General features: G+C 56.1%; 4 protein-coding genes across 4 annotated transcripts; 2 read left to right on the top strand and 2 right to left on the bottom strand.

The window, feature by feature from the left end:
* Positions 1-5211: 5211 nt before the first annotated feature.
* On the top strand, positions 5212-7406 carry MAM_04362 (Src-domain containing protein; the record flags this gene model as incomplete). The annotated part of the gene is made up of 4 exons (XM_040823160.1): positions 5212-5449; positions 5507-6490; positions 6538-7215; positions 7279-7406. 4 exons carry the CDS (start codon positions 5212-5214, stop codon positions 7404-7406), a joined length of 2028 nt encoding a protein of 675 aa, XP_040679039.1.
* A 1156-nt stretch (positions 7407-8562) lies between these two features.
* Positions 8563-9686, bottom strand: MAM_04361 (cystein rich protein; the record flags this gene model as incomplete). The annotated part of the gene is made up of 2 exons (XM_040823159.1): positions 8563-9086; positions 9185-9686. The coding sequence occupies 2 exons, from the start codon at positions 9684-9686 to the stop codon at positions 8563-8565; spliced, it is 1026 nt and encodes a 341-aa protein (XP_040679038.1).
* A 2892-nt stretch (positions 9687-12578) lies between these two features.
* On the bottom strand, positions 12579-13590 carry MAM_04360 (nucleoside deaminase; the record flags this gene model as incomplete). The annotated part of the gene is made up of 2 exons (XM_040823158.1): positions 12579-13051; positions 13110-13590. The coding sequence occupies 2 exons, from the start codon at positions 13588-13590 to the stop codon at positions 12579-12581; spliced, it is 954 nt and encodes a 317-aa protein (XP_040679037.1).
* A 3443-nt stretch (positions 13591-17033) lies between these two features.
* MAM_04359 (Major facilitator superfamily domain, general substrate transporter) lies at positions 17034-18850 on the top strand (the record flags this gene model as incomplete). The annotated part of the gene is made up of 4 exons (XM_040823157.1): positions 17034-17334; positions 17425-17670; positions 17738-18556; positions 18636-18850. 4 exons carry the CDS (start codon positions 17034-17036, stop codon positions 18848-18850), a joined length of 1581 nt encoding a protein of 526 aa, XP_040679036.1.
* Between the last annotated feature and the right edge of the window lie 619 nt (positions 18851-19469).

Here is a 19469-nt window from a genome sequence, read left to right as displayed (position 1 = left end):
TCCCTGCAAAGAGAAAAGACGGTTCGGTTCCGAGGTTCTCTCGACTGGCCCAGCCTCGATATTCATCCCACGACACACGCATCGATCGGTTTCACACCCGCCCGCCCGCGAACGCTGACAGTGCACGACAGACGCGGCCGGCACCTACGCCACAAGCAGAAGTGACCTAAGAAGCAAAGTTGTCATATTCGCTAGCCTGGCAGCTCATTGAAAAGTTGTAAACCCGGCCCGTCGTCGACGCACTCCGTCCGCACTCTTGACCACTGAGTCACTGACCGGCAGAACGACCGCAGGCGGAAAGGAAAGGAAAGAAGAGAAAACGACACGGCACGACGCGCCAAAGACGACCGAGTTCCAAGACGGGACAAACGCAACATGTTTCCGCGCCTAGCAGCCGCAGTAGGCAGCGCAAAAGATCCAGCTACACCAAGTCGTCAGCCAAAGAAGAGACGCGGACGCATCCGACGCGATGCGCGGCAGCAACGGGAACCTACCAGTTTGCGCACGCGGAAGCACCGCCGCTCACATTATTGCAGGAGATACAGAAGCCGTACCCGCCCAGGCACCCGTCACAGGTTCCATATGAGCATTCGCGCCTCCCTAGATCTCGTGTGTCTTGGGGCATCTTTTCGTACGCCGACGCAGCTTGCTCAGCACCGGGTTCTCTCGCGGCACGGGGGGACGCGGCCCACACTCACTCTTGCTTCTGGCGCTCGAGTCGCATCCTTCTGCTGTCAGCACTTCTGGTGCTCCTGCGGCGTGGTGGGCGACTTACCGTGTCTGGGGTAGGACTTGCCGCAGCGAGGATCGCCTGAGTGGCGAGGAGAGCAGCGAACGCGGGCTTCATGTTTGCGGTGGGAGTCTGATGCGCGGACGTTGAACTTGAGGGTACCTGCCAAGGAAAGGGAGGGGGAGGCACTCAAGTCCGAGGGAGGCGATGCATTATGTAGACGTCCCAAGGGCCCAAGAGGCCTCTGTATTGTGTTGAGGATGCGCTCCGAGGTGAGGTCACCTCTGGACGCATCTGCTGGGCAACACTGGCGGCGGTAGCGACGCCCGTTTCCAATTTGGCCATTTTCGTGTTTTCGCCCGCCAAGCGCTGCTGTGCGGTTCAACGTACAAGCCGGCTGGCCCCTGAACTATTCTTGAGACACCCGTGACCGGACGGGGACTCGCAGCCGGCTGGTGATTGGCGATTCTTGGCTCCGAAGAAGGCTGCGTCGTGCACGCGATACCCGTCAGGTCGACGCCGAACTGGTTTGTTGGTGTTGGCCGTCACGTGCATAGTTGGCGGCTCGACGGGCATAAAAGGGGGACGGCACGGTGCCCGCTGCCATGTTGACACGGTGTCATGACGGTGTCGGCCGAGCGTTACTGTACGGCCGTGGCACCGGCACCGGCACCGGCCGACGTCTGATGCCGGCGGCACTCCAGAGTCCAGACGCTTCTCGCGATCCCACTGCACCAGGCTCCGTTGCGAGCAGTTTCAGCAAGTCGTCTGAGACGGGTCCGGTCGACGCCGCGTCGAAATTTGGCACATGCACAGCACAGTGCCCGCTGCCGGCCGGGGCGACGGCGCACCGCCGAGACGATGCGTGATGATCGTCACAGGCCGTAATAGCCTATTTCAACGCCCCTTTCCACACTGGATGCACGAGAGGAGCCGCTCAGGGGTTCTCTGACTCTCCGGCACCAGGAATCGGGATTACCCGGCGACGCGACGTCATGGGCCCCCCGCCAAGCCGGCTGTATCATCATCTCGCACGGATAACGTGATGACCGCAACGACCGCCAGATCGAGTGCTGTCTGGTCTTCGAGCAGAGCCGTTTTCCTCGCACACGCAGAGCCGGCTGTGCATCAAGTCCAAGCAGCGGCATCCATGGAGCACACAAGGTTGCAGGGCTGGAGATGCAGGCCCCGTTGGTTTGCTGCGCGCTGCGCTTTTCGCCACTTGACGCCGAGCCTGACGGTGACTGCAACAAGGGCTGGTCACCATGATTGGGGCTTGGACTTGGACTATCATATCGTATGGTATAGTCTTAACGGCGCCCAGCTCCCTGGTCTACAGGACCTAACTAAGAGTTATATATACGAGATGCTTGTGTGGGAAGACCGAGGCACCGAGGGCTTGATGCCTTATGCCGCCGGGGCCGTGACGCATTTGCACACTGGTGCAAAATGCTCCCTGCTGATTACAACCCCCTTGCCGAAGACAGTTCCGCACCGTGGCCCTTGGGGAAAGGCATCACTTGGGTACAGCTTCTTCGTGACAGGCAGGTATTGTGTTCCACCGCTACTCAGAGCACCAATTTCGCAACTTGCACGGAGGTGGCCGAAAGATCCGTGCAGATAGAACAGTTCTCTAACACACTTGTCGCCGGGCAGTTCAGCTTCGCACCTGATGTATGTCTCGTCGTTGACAGCCCAGAAAGTTTTCCAGAAAGACTCCGAGCCGTCTTGCCCCCATTTGCATTCCCAAAGTGCCCTTTCAAGTTGCGCTCTACTCTGCATGTTGTATCAGCACACGTCCAAGCATGTGAATTGCGGCAACGGCCTGCTCACCGTATACCTGTTGGCAATGGAAATCGCCCAATTCGAATGGCGTGGATGTCTATCACTCCAGGGCTAGGTCCAGTTGTGAGGCCTGTCAGAGCTCATTATCTAGCAGTACGTTGGCACGCGCAAGGGACAACCTACCTTTTCCTCGAGACAGTATACAAGGTCTAGCCGGAGTTCGGGATGCTTATCATATTTGTCAAGAGAGCCGCGTTTGACTTTCTCCGGGCCTGCTGCTGGGCTAGCCGTGGCTAGTGCAAGCAAAGAGGTGACAAGGCCAGCAACAGTCGTCTTCATCTTTGCAATTCGACACGACAGTAGGAAGTTGAACAGACAGACAGAGTGCCCAGTGTCAATGCGAGACGGATCGATGGCTGCGGAAGGATGGAGGAAACTTTAGGTGCCATGATTCCAGGCTGCATACATGTATATATATACACATGCACATTACAACTTACATGCTGAGTCTGTTTGATCTTGCTTGGGCACGATCAAACGTGCCCCCATGTCGGCTGCTTCATTCTGCTCTCAGAGCTGGACTGAAGTTTTGAGTTTACCGTCGTGACAACGTGGTTTTCCCCCCTCCATTACCCCATTCACGCAGCCCTCGGGTTGTCGGTTGTAGCGGCACTTGAGCCTGGTGCTGAACTCTCTGCCTGCGGCTTATTCCTCACCGGACCAGATCCTCAGTATTCCCAGGGCAGCCCTCACGGGGGACCAAACAAGGAAGACTGCGGGGGTTACAGGCAGGATTGTCTCTGCTAACAAGAGATCCATGTCTCTTCGTTTCCTTGAGACACTGTTGACGGTATTTACCGCTAGAATGCCAAGTCGTCCTCCGGCCGTACATGCTCTCTCTCTCCCCCTCCCAACTATAATACATCGGCTCTGGATGCCCCGGGTCATGTCACGCCTGGCCAAACATTCCTTGTGTGCTGCACGGAACTTGCCGTCGAGCACAACAACACCTCAACCACACGGCTGGCTGTGACGCACAAAAGGAAAAGGTCGCAGCTATCGCGATGCCCTCAGAGGCTCTCGCTGGGCAACTAGCCGGCTACCTACTTCAGTAAATAACTTTGCCAACTTGGCAGGGCTTTTCCCTGTAAGGTCTCTCAGACAGGAGCCGAGGATCTTGGAGACTCGACAATTATATGCGAATCGAGTGCTCCCGCATTGCTGCGATGTGAGCCCCTGTCACAGCATGCACGAGTACTCCGTAGATGAAATACGTAAGTATCCAAGTCTTGGTACATAGTACGTAAGTGAATGCCCCTTGCCCAGGTACATTTGGCGGCAACTCGTACGATGTTGAACCCGGCCAAGTAGAAGCGAAGCCTTGGCGGAAATACGGCCCGACCGTCACCCAGCACGCGAGCTCAGATGGAGATTGCCGTCGACAAGGGTTCCAATGCCACAATCGCCGCCCCTCCCCCGAAAATGCCTCTCTCCCCGGCCTGCCCTGCCGCGTTGGCGAGACTAAATTGAATCGGGCGCTGATTTGCATCGCGTCGGAAGGCAGGCGGGCGACTCGACCCACCAGTCGGAGCAAATCCTCGTCGTTTTGTTCTTCCAGGCCGTTTTGGAATCTGCGGGCTGCTTTCCCATGGGAGCGCGTAGGTTCGACACCGAGGCACACGACTTTGTCAGGTACCGGCCTAGGCCGAGATGCACGAGGCACGTGTTTTTCACGAAAAGGTCGTACGTGTCGTAGCCTGCTTTGGCGGATAGGTACGACAAGATTCTGTCGAACCAAGAACGGACCGGCAATTCCTCAAGGCATCATCCTCATGGGCTTACAAGAACACAGCCATACTCGCCTGCCCATGACAGTCGCAGCAGAAGCAACGATGGGCATCCGTCGGCGGGCTTCACTGTAGAGCACCTCTTCTGTACTGCTGCCGAAAGAAAAGATGCTCCCCTGTGCGCCTTGTTCAATGGTTGCCTCGAATCCCCGGCCCGTCGGCGCGGTGGCGTAGTTGCAATCTGACGAAAACCCGGTCTTGTGTCTTGATTGGCTCATCCTCGTTGTTGAGCGTGACAAATTGAATCGCATCAATTCATGATTGATGATTGCCCAGTCGGAAGACATAAGAGGCCAGCGTAGTCTTGGTTTCTTTATCATCCGCCACACTGGTACCGAGCACTGGTATAGTACGGCGTCCCGTCGTTCCACATCGTGTCTAGCCGCAGCATGCACGAGTTAGAGCTTGCTGTTCAAGATGCGGCACAATACATAGTAAATGCACGTATCAAAGACTTTTTCAGCCGATTCCGACCCGTTAGTCTGGCAGGGTTCGTCCGCCAAAGGGCCGGGAGATGATACCAACACGGAGCCGCCGATGGCCGAGGAGGTACCTTGAGTTTACGGTTGAGACGATGAAAATCCTTTCTTCTTGGTGATTGCATGATTGCTTTGGCAAATTCTCACTGCCGTTAGCGTCCTCTGAGCGTCGGTTGGGATTCGACGCTGCTCTCCGCCACAGTTTGTCAAACTCCATTGCCGTGATATTGAGCTAGAGGGCCCCCTTTCTTTTTCTTTTTTTTCTTTTTTTTTTTTTCGGCTTCTTTCCCGAGCACCGAGGTGCCAAAGCCAGTCCGTCTAGACCCAGGCGCAACCCGTGTACTGACCGCGCGCCGGCCACCACGTTAGAATGGCGCTCCAACACGACGCCGACGACGTGGTCGAGTTCCTCCTCGCGCCGTTCAGTGACATGGTCACCAAGGCCAAGAAGGCAGCCGCCAACGCCGGCGACGAGGCGCCCTCGATGCGCAAAGCGGCCGAGGCTCTATCTAAGGAGGGACAGCGCGCGCTGAACCGCCTTGAGCCGCTGTGCAAGAAAATGTCCAGCCAGCACGGGGCTGCCATGGCGGCGGTCGTGAGGACAAACGGTAAAGCTGGACCTCTGTGATGATTGCGACGGCAGACTGACCCGGGCATAACTCTAGACGACATTAGCAGCCACCACCTGGGTCTGACGGGTCTTCTCTGGGGCTTCGACGACTATGACACGGTAGAGACGTTTGACCAAGAAAAGTACGCCGAGGTTCAGGCGCTGTGTCGCCGGGTTGCACCCAAGATCTACAACGTGCTCGTGCTGGAGAATATTGACCTCGCGGCAAACGTGTCAGCGTCGGAGTCGGCGTCGGCCTCGACACTACACAGCGTCCCTGAGTCGCCGCCCACGTCGCCCCTGTGCGCCGTGTCGCAGTCCTCCTATACCTGGCAGCTGGATGGGAGAAGCGATACCAACACCAACACGGAGCCATCGCTGGCCGGGAGCGCATCGTGGAGCGACACGTCGGCCAACCATCTGCACGCCGGATGCCAGGCGCTTGCCAACACGACGGCGACGGCGCACCGCGGCTTGGCCCCCGGCCCCGATTACACGGTCAGCACTCCGGGACGTCGGTCTGGCAGCAGCCACTCCTCGGGGCTGTTTGAGGTCCGGCCGAGTCCCGGGAGGCGCCCAGACCTGCCCATCAGAGAGGCGCGGCAGGCGGGTTTGCATCTGCGGCAGCCCTGGCCACTGCCCAGGCGCCTTGCGTCTCGCGAACTGCACGAAGCCTATGTCTCGTCCGGCTTGACCGCCAGCCCCGAAACCACGTCGTTCCACGATGCGCCGTGGTCATGGATGGGTGCTCTGGAGAAGCGCCAGCCTCCATCCACAGCCGTCCCGCCGACGCCGGCCGCTCAACCGCCGCCGCGCAGCTGCGTCATTGACGAGTCCAGCTCGCTGCGTCTGTACAGGGGCTTTTGCTCCGGCGCAAAAGAAGTGCTCGGGGGCAACAGCGGCGTGAGACACAGACACAAGCCCGTACACCGGACCTTGTCGCGAATAGTGGCGCGCTGCACAGGCTGCTCCTGGGAGCTGGACTCGGAGCACATCGAGAACGACCAGGCCAACAGAGGCAAGCAACAGACTGCGATCCGTGGCCCCAGCGCCGCCAGACGGACGCTTTGCTAACGGGCCTCGCAGAGATCGGCACCATGTCCAGGCGCGACGTGCACTTTCGGCTGCGGTTCCTGCAAAAGAGCCACGTCGCCGTCAAGCGGGCCGACGACAGGCTGTACGGGTGCATTTTCTGCGCCCACAACGGGCACACCCTCGACGAAAGCGACGCCACCGTCTTTTTCTCCGTCGACGACCTGCTCGCCCACGTCTCGCGGCATCCGCGGCCGCTGCCCGTGATCCCCGGCGTCGTGGTCGTCTACGGGACGCACGTGCCGTCGCACCAGCTCAACAACTACGACCTGCAGTTCAAGGTCCCGGCGAGTCGGGGCCCGCCGGGCAGAGGCCTCGCAGAGGTCGACGGCCGCCCAAGGGGCGTGGCGATGAAGGAGGTCCGGAGGGGCGCGGCTCGACGGAGCGTCGTGGACCGCGACCGCCCCCAGGAGCTGCAGGTCGCGTCCGGAGCCAGGCTCAGCGGCATCAGGTGGCCGACGCAGTACAAGGGCCGGAGGGTATTTGCGTGGCACGACGGCGCCTTTGCCTCGCTGCCGTCCGACGTGGTCATGCTGGTTGCGCCCTCGAGCAGCCTCAACGGGACGGCGAGGACGGCAGTCAGCGCCAAGGCCAAGTGGAAGTTTTCTCCGAAGCACGGCAAGGCTGGGTGGCTCAGGTTTGACAGGGGCGACACCATCGCCAACATAAACTGTGAGTTTGTTCTCGGCGCGCGGCGCCACGTCGAGTCGACGCGGGGGCTAACCCGGGGAATAGGGGAACATCCCGATGACTGGTACTGGTGCGGCACGACGAGAAGAGGCGAATGGGGCGTCTTCCCGCAGGCGTTTCTCGATCCGAACACTGTCAAGGACGAGACGCCGGGGAATTTCTACCCCAGTTGATTGATGGGTGACCGCCGCCGCGTGCTGGGTAAGCCGGCGACATGAGGCGGCCTGGGAAGGCGGTCGGACTACAGACGCACCGTCGTTGAGAACTTGGCGGCCGACGACGGTATATAAGCCACTGGCTGTCGAAATGCTGGGGTAAAAGTCGAGAGATTTGCTGCTGTATTGACACGAGCAGCATTCAGGCCATGCATGGGGACAAGTCCATCAAGTTGTCGTGTAGGTAGTCGGCTTGGACAGTACTGTGTGTGGCAACGCCGCGGGCGATATTCCCCATGCGAAGCCCTCCATGACGAAATTGTCCATGACGAACCTTGTTAGTACGTTTCCACGTCGTCAAACGGCACATGAGGCCACTCGGTCGTATATCAAGACTACCGGAAAGGACCCAGGAACATCGACCGCGAAGTGGCGGACAGCAGATGTGAAAGGAACGGTCACTGTGGGGGCCACATCACGTGCAGCCCCCTTGAAGAGATTACCCCGCAGGTTCAGTGTGTTAGAACTTGGAGTAGAAAATAACCTCATGCACACCATTCTCGTCTGGCTCAATTGATCAGTTGCTCTGCCATTAAGTTCGTGTGTCTTCAGCTGCTGTATTGTTCTTCTTGCTCTGCCACGATACCTCACAGCCACGCCATGACAGGGCGCTAGCTACTCGCTGCCAATACGACAGTCGTTTCTAGTCGCGGCGCCGCTGGGAAAGGGGCCGTGTCGTGTGAGGAAACATGGCGTCCCAAAACACGTAGGAACTCGATTTCTTGTTGATTCCACTCACGTCGTCATCTTTGGGTAGCACTCGAGAAACATTGTCTTGAATCAATTTACCAAGAAAGCCGACCACGACCAAGTTGGCGCCTACAAGCAGAAGCCGTTTTGCACGGCTTTTTTTAAGGATTGTTCCATGGTCTGGCGAAGCGGCAAAAAAGGTAGTACAAATTAGCTGGCGACTCTCGAGCGATGGACACAGAAACACACACAAACAAAAAAAGCAGCATCAACCAAGTGTCAGGACGAAAGAACGGGAAAGGATACATTCTATGAATCAAGACCCCGTCGCACCATGCCCTGCTGCCCGCCGGCTGCGCATACTCCCGGCCCCCCCCCCTGGCCGCCGTCGGCCGTGCCAAGGATGGATGAAAATCCAGAGACTTTATTCACCTTTCTTGCCGCAGTCAACCCTGTTGCAGCACTGGTCTCCGTTCTTCCAGATGCAGTTGTTCTCGTCCGCCTTGATGTTGCAAGGCACCTCGGTAAACTGGAAGGCAACGCACATCTGCGGATCCTGCGAATAAAACGTCATGGCGGGAATCTCGGCAGGACAAGCAGGGCCAATGCCCTGGGTGAAGCCACCAAGGCAGTACTTGCCGCAGGGCCACTTGCTGATGGAGAAGTGGCCGGCGTTGGCAAAGGCCGGCGTGCGGCCAATGTGGTTGCCGTTGGCGGCGTTGTTGAGCCATTGGCCGTTGTGCGCACCCGTGGCCAAGTCGCCGTACGTATCACGGATGTAGATCTCGTTTGATGGGTTGATGGCCTGGCCGGCGGTGCACTTCTCGTCGCCGCAGAGCTGGAACTTGCCGTACCGCTGGATCATGCTGTCCGGGGCGGCGTAGTAGACGTTGTCGTTGCGGAGGCCAAGTCTGTTGCCGTTCTCCGCAGTGAATATGTAGCACTTGCCTGGACAAAGAGACGGTCAGTCGACGTTGCTAACAGGAGAGACAGAAGACAGCAGCCTCACGGCGCAGCGGCCGCGGTGTTTTTTGGCGAGAACATACCCGTCTCCAGGCCAGACGTGCACTTGGCCTTCTCCTTGCAGGTTCCGTCGGGACCCTCGGACGTGCCCTCGGGGCAGACACACTTGCCGCCGACGAGCACCTTGCCGTTCTTGCAGACTTCGTTGCACATGTGCCCGTCGAACTCGTACCCGGTAGGGCAGCAGTGGTAGCCGACCGCAGCGCTCCCTACCAGGTCGTGGCCATCGGCGCAGCAGTCAAATGCTGTCTGCGGACTTCCCAGAAGACGAGTCCCCGCGAGGCAGCAGGCAAAGTACTTCTTGTCCGCGCTGAGGACGGGAGACGTCCCGGCAGAGCTGCAGGTCCTTGTGACTGTGCAGTCAAGACCCTCCTCGCAGTCAGGGTCTCTGTAGGTGATGCTCCTGCCGTCAATCTTGGCATCAGGCCCGACCTCATAAGTCGGAATGTTCTTTTTGTACCCCTTGGCCTCGAAGAGAGAGACCTGGAGGAGGATGGCAAGGAGGCTGAGCTGGATATTCTTCATCCTGGCAGAGTGGTGGGAAAAAGTCACAAGTGCGATTCGATAAGTAGACTCGATGACTATCCACAAGGACCTATTTCCTCATGTGCGAGGGATTTCAACGGGCCCCGGCCTCTCTTTTGTACCCAAAAGAGTCCTTCCGTCGTCGTAGACTCGTAGCCCTCACACCAGTCTCCGCTCCGTCCACGTCGTATTATTACCTCAAAGGCTGCGCGGGCTCGCCATTTCAGCTCGCCGTCCGTATCGTGTCCCCGAGTCAGTCCGCAGCCGCGATCCAGGACGAACCTCGAGTGCAACATGCGAGACGACATGGCCTGCGTCATCAGGCATAACAGTCCAGCCGACGTGGTGTCTCGAAGCCACGATGGCTACCCATAGGCTAGCACGAGAGCGTGGTGCTCCTGCTCCTGCGCCGTCCTTTCTGATTCCTCATGTCACTTCGCACAGCTTTGGGAAGCACTGATCATGTCGTGCAGAGTCTGGATTTCAAGGCTGGCTGCCAGTATTGCCATTGCGTCCAATTGGCTTCGGTCAAGATGCTGACATGTCCGGACTCCGTACCGTGCCGTACACGGAGCTGAATAACCTGTTTCGCAGGGTCATCGGGCCATACGAAACATGAGTTGGGGTTTCATATCCTCCGGACCGTCGGCAAGGCCTCGTCGCATTTGAAGCTAAAGATGAGGTTACACTGCGGCTGTCGTCACCGCCATCCCCATGTCGACGTGGCTGGCTACGAATCTCCTTTGGGCGGCGTGCATTGCCAGAACTGTGTCCCTGTCTCACCGCGGGAGGTCAGAGGCCGAGGACCCTTGCTTGTCCCTGAACGGCGGGCGGCTTCCGCGCATCTCGCACCTGTGTGAGTGTCATTTGGCGTTGCCATTGCCGAGTAGTCATGGGCCAGGTCGGGCGGTACAGCTGGGATCATACTGTTCGGACAAGGACGTGTTTTGAGTTGTGATGGTGGCTTTCTCCTCACGGCCATGAGCCCCTTGCCTGGTTTCGATCCGGGCTTTGGTCTGGGGTGCAATATAAGGCGTAAATACTCCGTATTGGCGCAGCAAACAATTGAGTACTCTGTACCATCTGTAGATGAGCCGTAGTTGATAATAAGGAATGCGCTTGTGTCCGGAACGGGTGGCTCGGTGTGCTCAATCAATAGATGATTAGGTTGGCGGCTCGTTTGCTTGTCTTGGAACTTGACGTATGCTTAGTAACAGACGTTGCTTTTGCCCATCAACGAATTCGGATACTCTTGACATTCGTCTTACATCGTCACGGCTGGCTTTTGTGGCTCCACGGGCTGGTTCAACATGTAAGCCCGGTACTGCTGGTGAAAGCTTTCGAATATCACTCACGCCTGATTGTGTCGACTGCTCAATCACTTTCTTAACATGACCTGGATTCGAAATAGCAGTACTTCTAGTGATGGAGATCTAAAAGGGGTGTTGAATAAACTAATGACCTTGACCATATATGCCTTGATGCAGTGTGCAATGTAGCACTTCTTCATGGAGCGAGAATCGTATACCGGGCGAGCGGTCCGCCGGTGCAACCATCTCACGTGAAAACGGCTTGGGAACTGCCTCACGGGGTTTCAGCAACACTGCAGTCTGTTTCGACGGGCGCCAAACAAGGCAAAGGTGCTGAATGCGCGCCCCCTGACGCGCATTTTGCCATTCATTAGATTCATTCTAAAGACTGCTGTTCCTCAGGTGGTCCTCGCCCGGCTTCAACGCTGCGTGGAAGACTCCGACCCCAGGCGAATCTTGAGACAGGAAAACCTCGGAAAGCTCGTGGTCCACCGGTTCAGCTCGAGCAAAGTTGGACATGTCACGGGATGACGAAGGACCGTTACGAGCGAGAATAAACGAGACGTGCGTCTTCCTTTCCGTGATTTGTTCTCGAGTCCTTCACAGCGTTATACATGACTGTTCTGGCATGGGAGACAATCAGTCAGTTGGAGTCCTGCGTCTTTGCGTGATTCACATCGACATGTCCTGAATCCTGACTATTGTCAACGCCACTGGAGTCACTCTGCTTCACGAAGAAAATTGGGCTAGTCATGTGTACACATGTGCCACGCCTGTTTTGGAATTATGCACCAAAAGAGTATAGTTGCGGAGGACGGGGCCCTGTCTCTACAGCAGAGATGCGTATCGTCGTCGTGTAGCGTGACCGACTCGTAGGATGTCCCCTCTCTCGCCTTATACTGGGACACAGGGAGAAGCCGTATCGAGAAGAGGAGCGAGCCTCACTCGGCTGCGGTGCAAACCAGACCTGACTTGACCACAGGAGTCCATATTTGGACAGAGACATGGGCCAATGGTGCAGCCGCGGCGGGACGATCCCCGTTGCGGTGTAACCAAGAGCTGCAAAGATGTGCGTCTTGACTCTTCAGGGATGCGGCATTCCCTCGCAAGCCCAGTTAGTCCCTCACAAGCCCACGTTACACAGCACGCGCAGGACGCACCGTGACGGTAGGTAAAAAAGTCGGGCATTTTGCCTCTGTCCTCCGTATCACGGCTCCCCGTCTTGTCAGTCACCCGCCGACAAGCGTGAGACATGCTTTGACCTGTTGCTGCATACCACGATATACAGCCCGACTGCGCGGCGGATCAACGGCCAGATGCTACTGGCGGTTATCGTTGCATGTGCCGTGTAACTTACATGGTGAGACGGTCCGAGGGCCCGAAAGGGTAGCAATATCGCCGACGTCACATACAACTTCCCATCTAGTACACGTACGGACAATGTGTAGGCAGGTTGCTTCGCGTCCCGCGTCATGCGAGGCTGTCACGCCACGTCCCAGGAGTCCGTCCAGGACCAGCTTCCTCACCCGATGTCTCGGACCATCAGAACAATGCCATTCTCCATCCCCTCGCCGTCCATGTCCTATACGCTCCGTTTCAGCCATCCCCAATCATGTCCGAGGGCGTCTCGGTGTTCGGAGTTTGCGCTGCCGCCAGTCGCCGGCGAACATTTCGAGCCCTCCATCTGGCACCCACGAGGGCAACTGGCGCCTCTCGTGTATTGCCAGCTGAAATACGGATCCGTCTCGTTGGCCAAGACGCCTCCGACTATGGCTGTCCTTCCGGCCGGCAAGTCTGTGGTGTACTTGAACAATTCTTCGGCGGGCAAAGTCATTATTCTCCAGTGACGGGCCCTGAGCGACTCGATGCTCGAGCCGAAGACGACTTCCCTGAATCCGGCCCAACGAATTGCGGACGCGCACATGGGGCACGGCTCCGCGTTTGTGTACAATGTGAGTTCGGCCCACGCCTTCAGGGCCTCGCGGCCGGACAGCTTGTATCGGCCATTTGGATCCGTGAGGATGGCGCTGCAGTTGCCGATTGCGGCCATTTCTCCTGTGTCTCATCTGTGAGCTTCTCGGGACGCTTCTCCACCGGGAGAGGGTCATGTTACCATGAAGAGTTGGGTTGCCAGACTGAACGTCGTTGGCGCCTACGCAGACGAGCTCGCCCAGCCCGCCCGCAGTATGGTTGACGACGACAGTTCCAAAGGCCTGCATGGGACACGGGCTCCCCGTGACCTCGAAGAGAGTTGCCGTTGCTCTTCTCATCCAGTAACTTCGCGTTTCGGGAGGAATGTCTGGGGCGTCGGCGCCGTTGGCAAAGCAGGCCCTGCTTGGCTCCCTGGCCAAGAGACCGATGGTCGTGGCTGCGATCAGACGGCTGATGAGCTTCTTCATTGCTTTGGCTCTTTCAATGACGGGCGAGAAGGGCGTGGACTTGGAGAGTTGGTTGTGACGAGAGCAAAGAATGACGGGGTGCGGAGTGACGTTGCGAAGGGTCAAGTTTGGCGCGGCCCGCGGGACTTGGCGGCGGGCGAACCGATGTCGGATAACTCGAGCCCGATCAAGGGCGTGGTTCTTTTGTCTGCTCATCACAGCCAGCTCTGTCGAGACAATTACTCGGCAACCTGGCATGTGCAACAGCAGACGGCAATCTGAGCCCGTAGACGCTTCTCTGCTGGCATTCTACTTCCCATGAATTCCGTAGTCTGTGTTTGGATTGAAAGAACAGAAGAAAAGTATAATTGAAGTCCTCTCAGATCGTGAATAGCCCGTGCTGATAAATCATCATTGACCGTGACAATAAGTCTGTCGCATCGCAGGCCAGTTTCGCCCTGCTCCCAGGGACCGTAATGAGCTCCGCGCAACTCGACCGAGCCGCTGGACAATAGCTCAAGTCACGTCTAGAATAGAATCATAAGATATACTCACCGTCAGTTTGAAAGCCTGGCAGTTGGATTTGGTGCCGTAAAAATCAAGTGACGTCTGGACCTTCAACCTTTACCTATTGGAGATGTGTGCTCGTGTGCTCCCAGTACGTTTTGCATCTTTTACCGTCTGAATTAGTCTGCCAAAACATATGAGTGGAACGAGTACGCTGTCTCAACTTTGTCGCGAACGTCCGTAATATCAAGTTACGCCTACTGCCAGCCTTTTTGAATGCTAATTCATCAAGTACGACACCACGTCAGGCGTCAACACACCGACGCATTTCGTCAAGACTACAAGAGCTGCATGTATGCCATTTTCATGTCCTCATTTATCCATGCTACCAGTTGCGTCGTTGGTACATCACCTTGCGCAAACTCATCCTATGCGTGGCCGGGCCCTCCAACATTGCTTAATGGTGGTCAGTTCTTTGCTATACTCTTCATCACGAGTAAGAAACGCCTGGCTGACCAAGTACAGAGACCTTTTGCGCCGAGGTCCCGAGTCTGCTTCCTACCGCTGTCATCTGTGTCGTTCAGCGACAGGTCTAAGATCGTCGACATACGCCGTATTGTTGCTCGAGAAGGCCATGGATGAGACTTGTAGTTCCACAAAATCAACGGCACTGCCAACGCTTGATGATTGTCTTGTAACGCCATCTGGCCAGCGGTGAAGACTGGAGTGGATGCTTGACGCGATGGCGGGCTGCATTGAATTCTCTCTAGAGTGAGCAAGCACGAAGAGAGCGCTGTATTCAATGCGAGGACCCCAAAAATAGAATCCATGGTGTGCAATATTCCCTCATCTTTTCTCTGCTGGTTATATGACCGTTCTTTATGCGTCAAATATGCGATTGACTGTTACATGTGTGCTGCCACCATCATGTGATTCGGAAATATGTGTAGTGCGTAGTATCATCCTGCTGACAGCCACGTCTGACTCGACTGAAGCCGTGTTTTATGCCCACTGTGTCCCAAGTGAGTTCTTAGCTTGGGTATGAAGTATCAACATCCGGAATCGACGATTTGTACCTTGCCATGGAGGAGCACATTCTCGTAGGCTGGCGCATGTTTCAAAACAGGACATAAAACACCATTGTGGAGAGTTTCCAAGATTGTTGTGGAAATTTTACATTGAAAATGACTTCGACTTCGCAAGCCAAGTCTGTACACAGACCAAGCACATCACGGACTCACAAGAATCGCAGATGGCTTGCTGCTTCAGCACGGGCTCTAGAAGCATCGCTCACAGGCTCTCCCATTCAATTTCTCTCACGTTATCTTCGTCACTTATCATGTCCCACGCACAAGGTTGATCTTGTTCACTCTCGTGGCGTCGCCCACGTCGCGACAAAAATGGAGGCGGAGTTCGAGGAGGCGATGGAGGATCATGTGGCACCGGTGAGGCACAGAGAGTAATGTCCCATCTGGGGCAGTCGAGTTTGAACCAGTGAATCTTGAAGCTTCGACGGAGTTAGTAAACTGAACTCTGCCTTGGAAAAAAGCTCGTAACGTACTGGAGAATATGGAATTTGGCGTGCTGGAAGGGTTAGATGCAGTCGTATCGGAGATGGTGGCATCCGACTGACACCTTGTAACGACCGTCTAGCCCGTCAAGGCTTTGAGCTTGGATTTATACCTTCGTGGTCCTTCCAACTGCTATGCGAGCCGGCTTATATACTGATGCCGTGGGCAGATGGACAGAAGATGGTTGCAAAGTTGAAGAAGCTGCTGACATCAGGGGTGATGAAGGAATTGCAAATGGTTCTCGTCATACGCACCCTCCCATTGTAGCAGTTCATATTTTCGGAATCCTTTTTGCATCATCATGCTCTTCTATGTGACCTGATCATTTGACATCATCCGCGCCTACCAAGAGTTGACTCACGATCCGCACGTTCTTGGGGCCAACCGTGCCTCGCGTCGCACACCAAGCACGCCCGCGGACATTGGTAGACCCTGAATACATGTTCAATCCCATGATTCAAAAAGAGGCCCTTCTCGCTCCGTGAATACGCTGCAGTCAGTGCCGGTGCCATACGTCACCCAGCACAACGCCAGTTCACCGGTTCAGACACCAATCACATTGCAGGCCAACCATACTCATGCACGTGGAAATGGTTTACCCTCAGCCGCTTGACCTTGGTGTTGACGACTGCCAATGAACCGAAAAGCGTTGCATCATTTCTGACGGCGCTCCTGCGGGCTTGCCACCCCGTGTCTCAAAGGCCGCGATTTCACCTCCATTTGTCCCTTGGCCGATGACGGCCGCTTTCTGCAGCCAACGTCTCTGTCCTGTTGAGACGTAAAATAAGGTACCGTTGTGACTTGATTCCCCGAGGAACCTAAACCGTAGTCGCCTGCATATGCCGCCACCAAACTAACAAGTCATCGCCGGGACTGCTCCGAGGTATACGAGTCACGGCAGTGTCTCTGCTGTGTTGACGGACTAGTTGCTCCGTACTTGGTTCGCGAGAATCCAGAGAAAGCTTTCCCGGCTCTCGGGTAGTGCGTCTCCTTGGAGATGCTCCGTGACGTGTCGATTCGATGGCCTCTTCACTGCTCAGGGAGTCGGCGAAACTCGACAGCTTCATCGCCGGCTCCATCAGTCGCACCAGGCATCGATTGATTCATGTACTTCGAGCCGGCAAAGACTCATCCACGACTTGCCTCTCGTCCCAACCAACCCGAACGCGCAGTTACACCGGCGCTCGCTCACTGCGCTTCACACAGGAGGGGTAAGCAAGAGGCGCACAAGACGTTGCATCAATTGGACTTTTTCAATTCACCTATTGGGCCAGCGCTCTTTGCCGGCTATTATTCTTATTCACTGCATCGTGACACCACTTGATCGAGTAAATGTGTGGCTTACAAGTCGCGAGTGCAAGCGCCGTGTAGTAAGTAGCACCACACAAGCGCCGGGGAGTCCTTTGGCGTAATGAAAGAAGATGATGATAGAAGACGCAGGGCAGGGCAAAGAAAAAGACAAGGAGTAAACGGCTTGCCTTCATTTATAAGCCGTTTCCTCCCAGCAACAATGAACGCGTAGGGTTTGTCTCAGTCTCCCACCATTTCGACGTGTCTCATCTCATCCCGCTTGCTGCATGAATGTCTCTCACACTCGGCAAAGGCAGACAAGACGCTGCTCACCTCATTGGCGGAAGACCTTTTCAGCTCTTCTGGGACATGTGGCAGACGGATATTAGTACTTGGCCTGTTCGCCAACTCTTGCGGTCGGCTGGTCTGGCATTCCAGCCTTCAAGAGTATCAGAAAGGAACATCATCGCAAGAGTCGACTATCGAAAAATGAAGTCGGCAGCCTCTGACCAGGGCAAAAGAGTCTGGGGCCAGCGTTGGCGGTCGTCTACAACGTTCGGCATTGTGTGCATCTCCATCGCCCTATTCGCAGGTACGTCTGAAAATGAGCCGCTTTTGTATTCTACTTGCTCATGGCAACTCGGCAAACTAACCTGTTCGGGCTGGTCTCGTTGGCTCCTAGAAAGCTTTCTTTACAGCTTCATCATCCCCATCCTGCCCTATATCCTGCAGGAGCGAAACCACGTAGACCCCTCGGATATCCAACGGCTTACGTATCAGATCTTGACCCTCTACGGCCTTGTTTCGCTCGCTTCCTCTGTCTTCATCGGGCAGCTGGCGGACTTGGCCACGACGCGCAAGATGCCTCTGGTAGTGGCATTACTTGTTGCCATTGCGGGAACCCTGGCCGTTGCTGCGGCTACAGATTGTATATGACGTGCCACTCTCTTCTCCTGAGGCTCCTATAGTCTTCTGATGCATGGCCTTTTGATTAGTGTCAGTCATTTATATTGGCCGAGTGCTCCAATCTATAGGCGCGACCGCTGCGTGGATCGTTGGCGTGGCCACGCTTCGAGACTCGGTAGACGCCGAGCACATGGGCAAGGCATTCGGACTGTTGTATAGCTGCATAAGCACCGGGGAGCTCTTGGGGCCCGCGATATCAGGGGTGCTACTGACACTGGCCGGCTACTGGATGGCCTGGGGCAGCGTATTTGTCGTCATGACACTGAACATCGCAATGAGGCTGGTCATGGTCGAGGGCTCCAAGAGGACCGTCCCATCCGGCGATGCGTCTCCAAGACCGAGCGAAAGATCGCCTCTGATACCCGATGCGAACCAGCCAGAACAAAGGCCGTCTGGAGAGGCGCCTGTCCAAGGACCGATGGCCACGTCGGCAACTGCATTCTACAGGGTCGTCCTTGTGCAGAGGAGGGTCATCATTTCGATTCTATGTTCCATTGTTCACTCTGTGATGCTCGCTAGCTACGGCACCACCATACCGACTCATGTCAAGTTTGCCTTTGGATGGGATAGCCTGCCAACCGGTCTGCTGTTTGCGCTCCTGCAAGTTCCCGTCACGCTTGCCAGCCCTCTCTACGGCTGGCTAAGGGACAATATTGGCACGAGAAAGCCGACAGCTTTCGGATTTGCCTCGCTGGCTCCTATTCTGTGGCTCCTCGGCGCCGCGAATCAGAGACAATTCCCGTGGGCTGCCTCGGAAGAATCTGCCAAGGCCACATACGTAGCCGCGATCGTTGCCATAGGACTTGTGACGAATCTCACCAGTACCGTCAGTGCCTTTGAAATAACCTGTGAGCAACAGTCCGTGACGTGCCGGCTTCTGAGCCCGTGGGATATCATTGCTGACGCGACTCAACTGACAACATGTAGGCGTCGTGGACGACTTTGAGTCCAAACAGCCGGGCATATTCGGACCTGGAGGAGGCTACTCGAGATGCTACTCACTTGCCAACTTCGCCTTTGCAGCAGGTCTGCTACTTGGACCTCTCTTGTCGGGTGCACTAGCCGACTCTGTAGGTTATTACCTGATGAACGTACTTTTGGGCAAGTATTCACCTCCCGTGCGGAGTCGGCCCATGTTCTGACAGACTCGCAGCTTGTATTTGTGTCGTCATGTCCCTCCTGGCATACATGTTCTTGGAAGACAAAGCCGCTGTTCAAGTGAATGAGGCCGGCCGCGGTGAATAGTTGCGCCAGAACCGTACCGTGTCCAAGTGCCATTCGAGACGAGAGAAATGCAAAGCCGGAGTCCGGGAGGTGCTGTCCAGGGCAGCTTCGACCCGACGATCCTCAGTGGTTTTCCACCTACATCTTTTGTATGCATACATGTATTGGAAGCCGCTATTTTCCGGACCTCTGAGCATTCAATATCGACTTCGCCCTTACTCTCACAAACCTCCTTGACGCTTGTGCTTTTCTGTGGCTCACTGGTTGACAAGGTGGCATAGCATAATCATAACGGACAAGATTCCCTTCAACCAGCAAAAGCAATGAAAGTACCTTATCCAAGATTGAATGCTCCTTATAAAAGGCGACAGATATTGTGACGGAAAGTGCTGCCGCGAGTCCGGGTGCAGTATCATGGCATGTCTAGCTGCTTCATATCGACATCCAACTGATATCACGGAGACCGTAAACTAGCGATAAGACGCCGGCACAAGCAAAGTGCTGCCCAGCTGCGATTAGTTTTTATTTCTACGAACC

Source organism: Metarhizium album (genome assembly GCF_000804445.1).
Source record: "Metarhizium album ARSEF 1941 chromosome Unknown scaffold_9, whole genome shotgun sequence".
Taxonomy (NCBI): domain Eukaryota; kingdom Fungi; phylum Ascomycota; class Sordariomycetes; order Hypocreales; family Clavicipitaceae; genus Metarhizium; species Metarhizium album.
The sequence above is the reverse complement of the archived record's forward strand: the minus strand, read 5'-3'. Positions and strand labels throughout refer to the sequence as shown.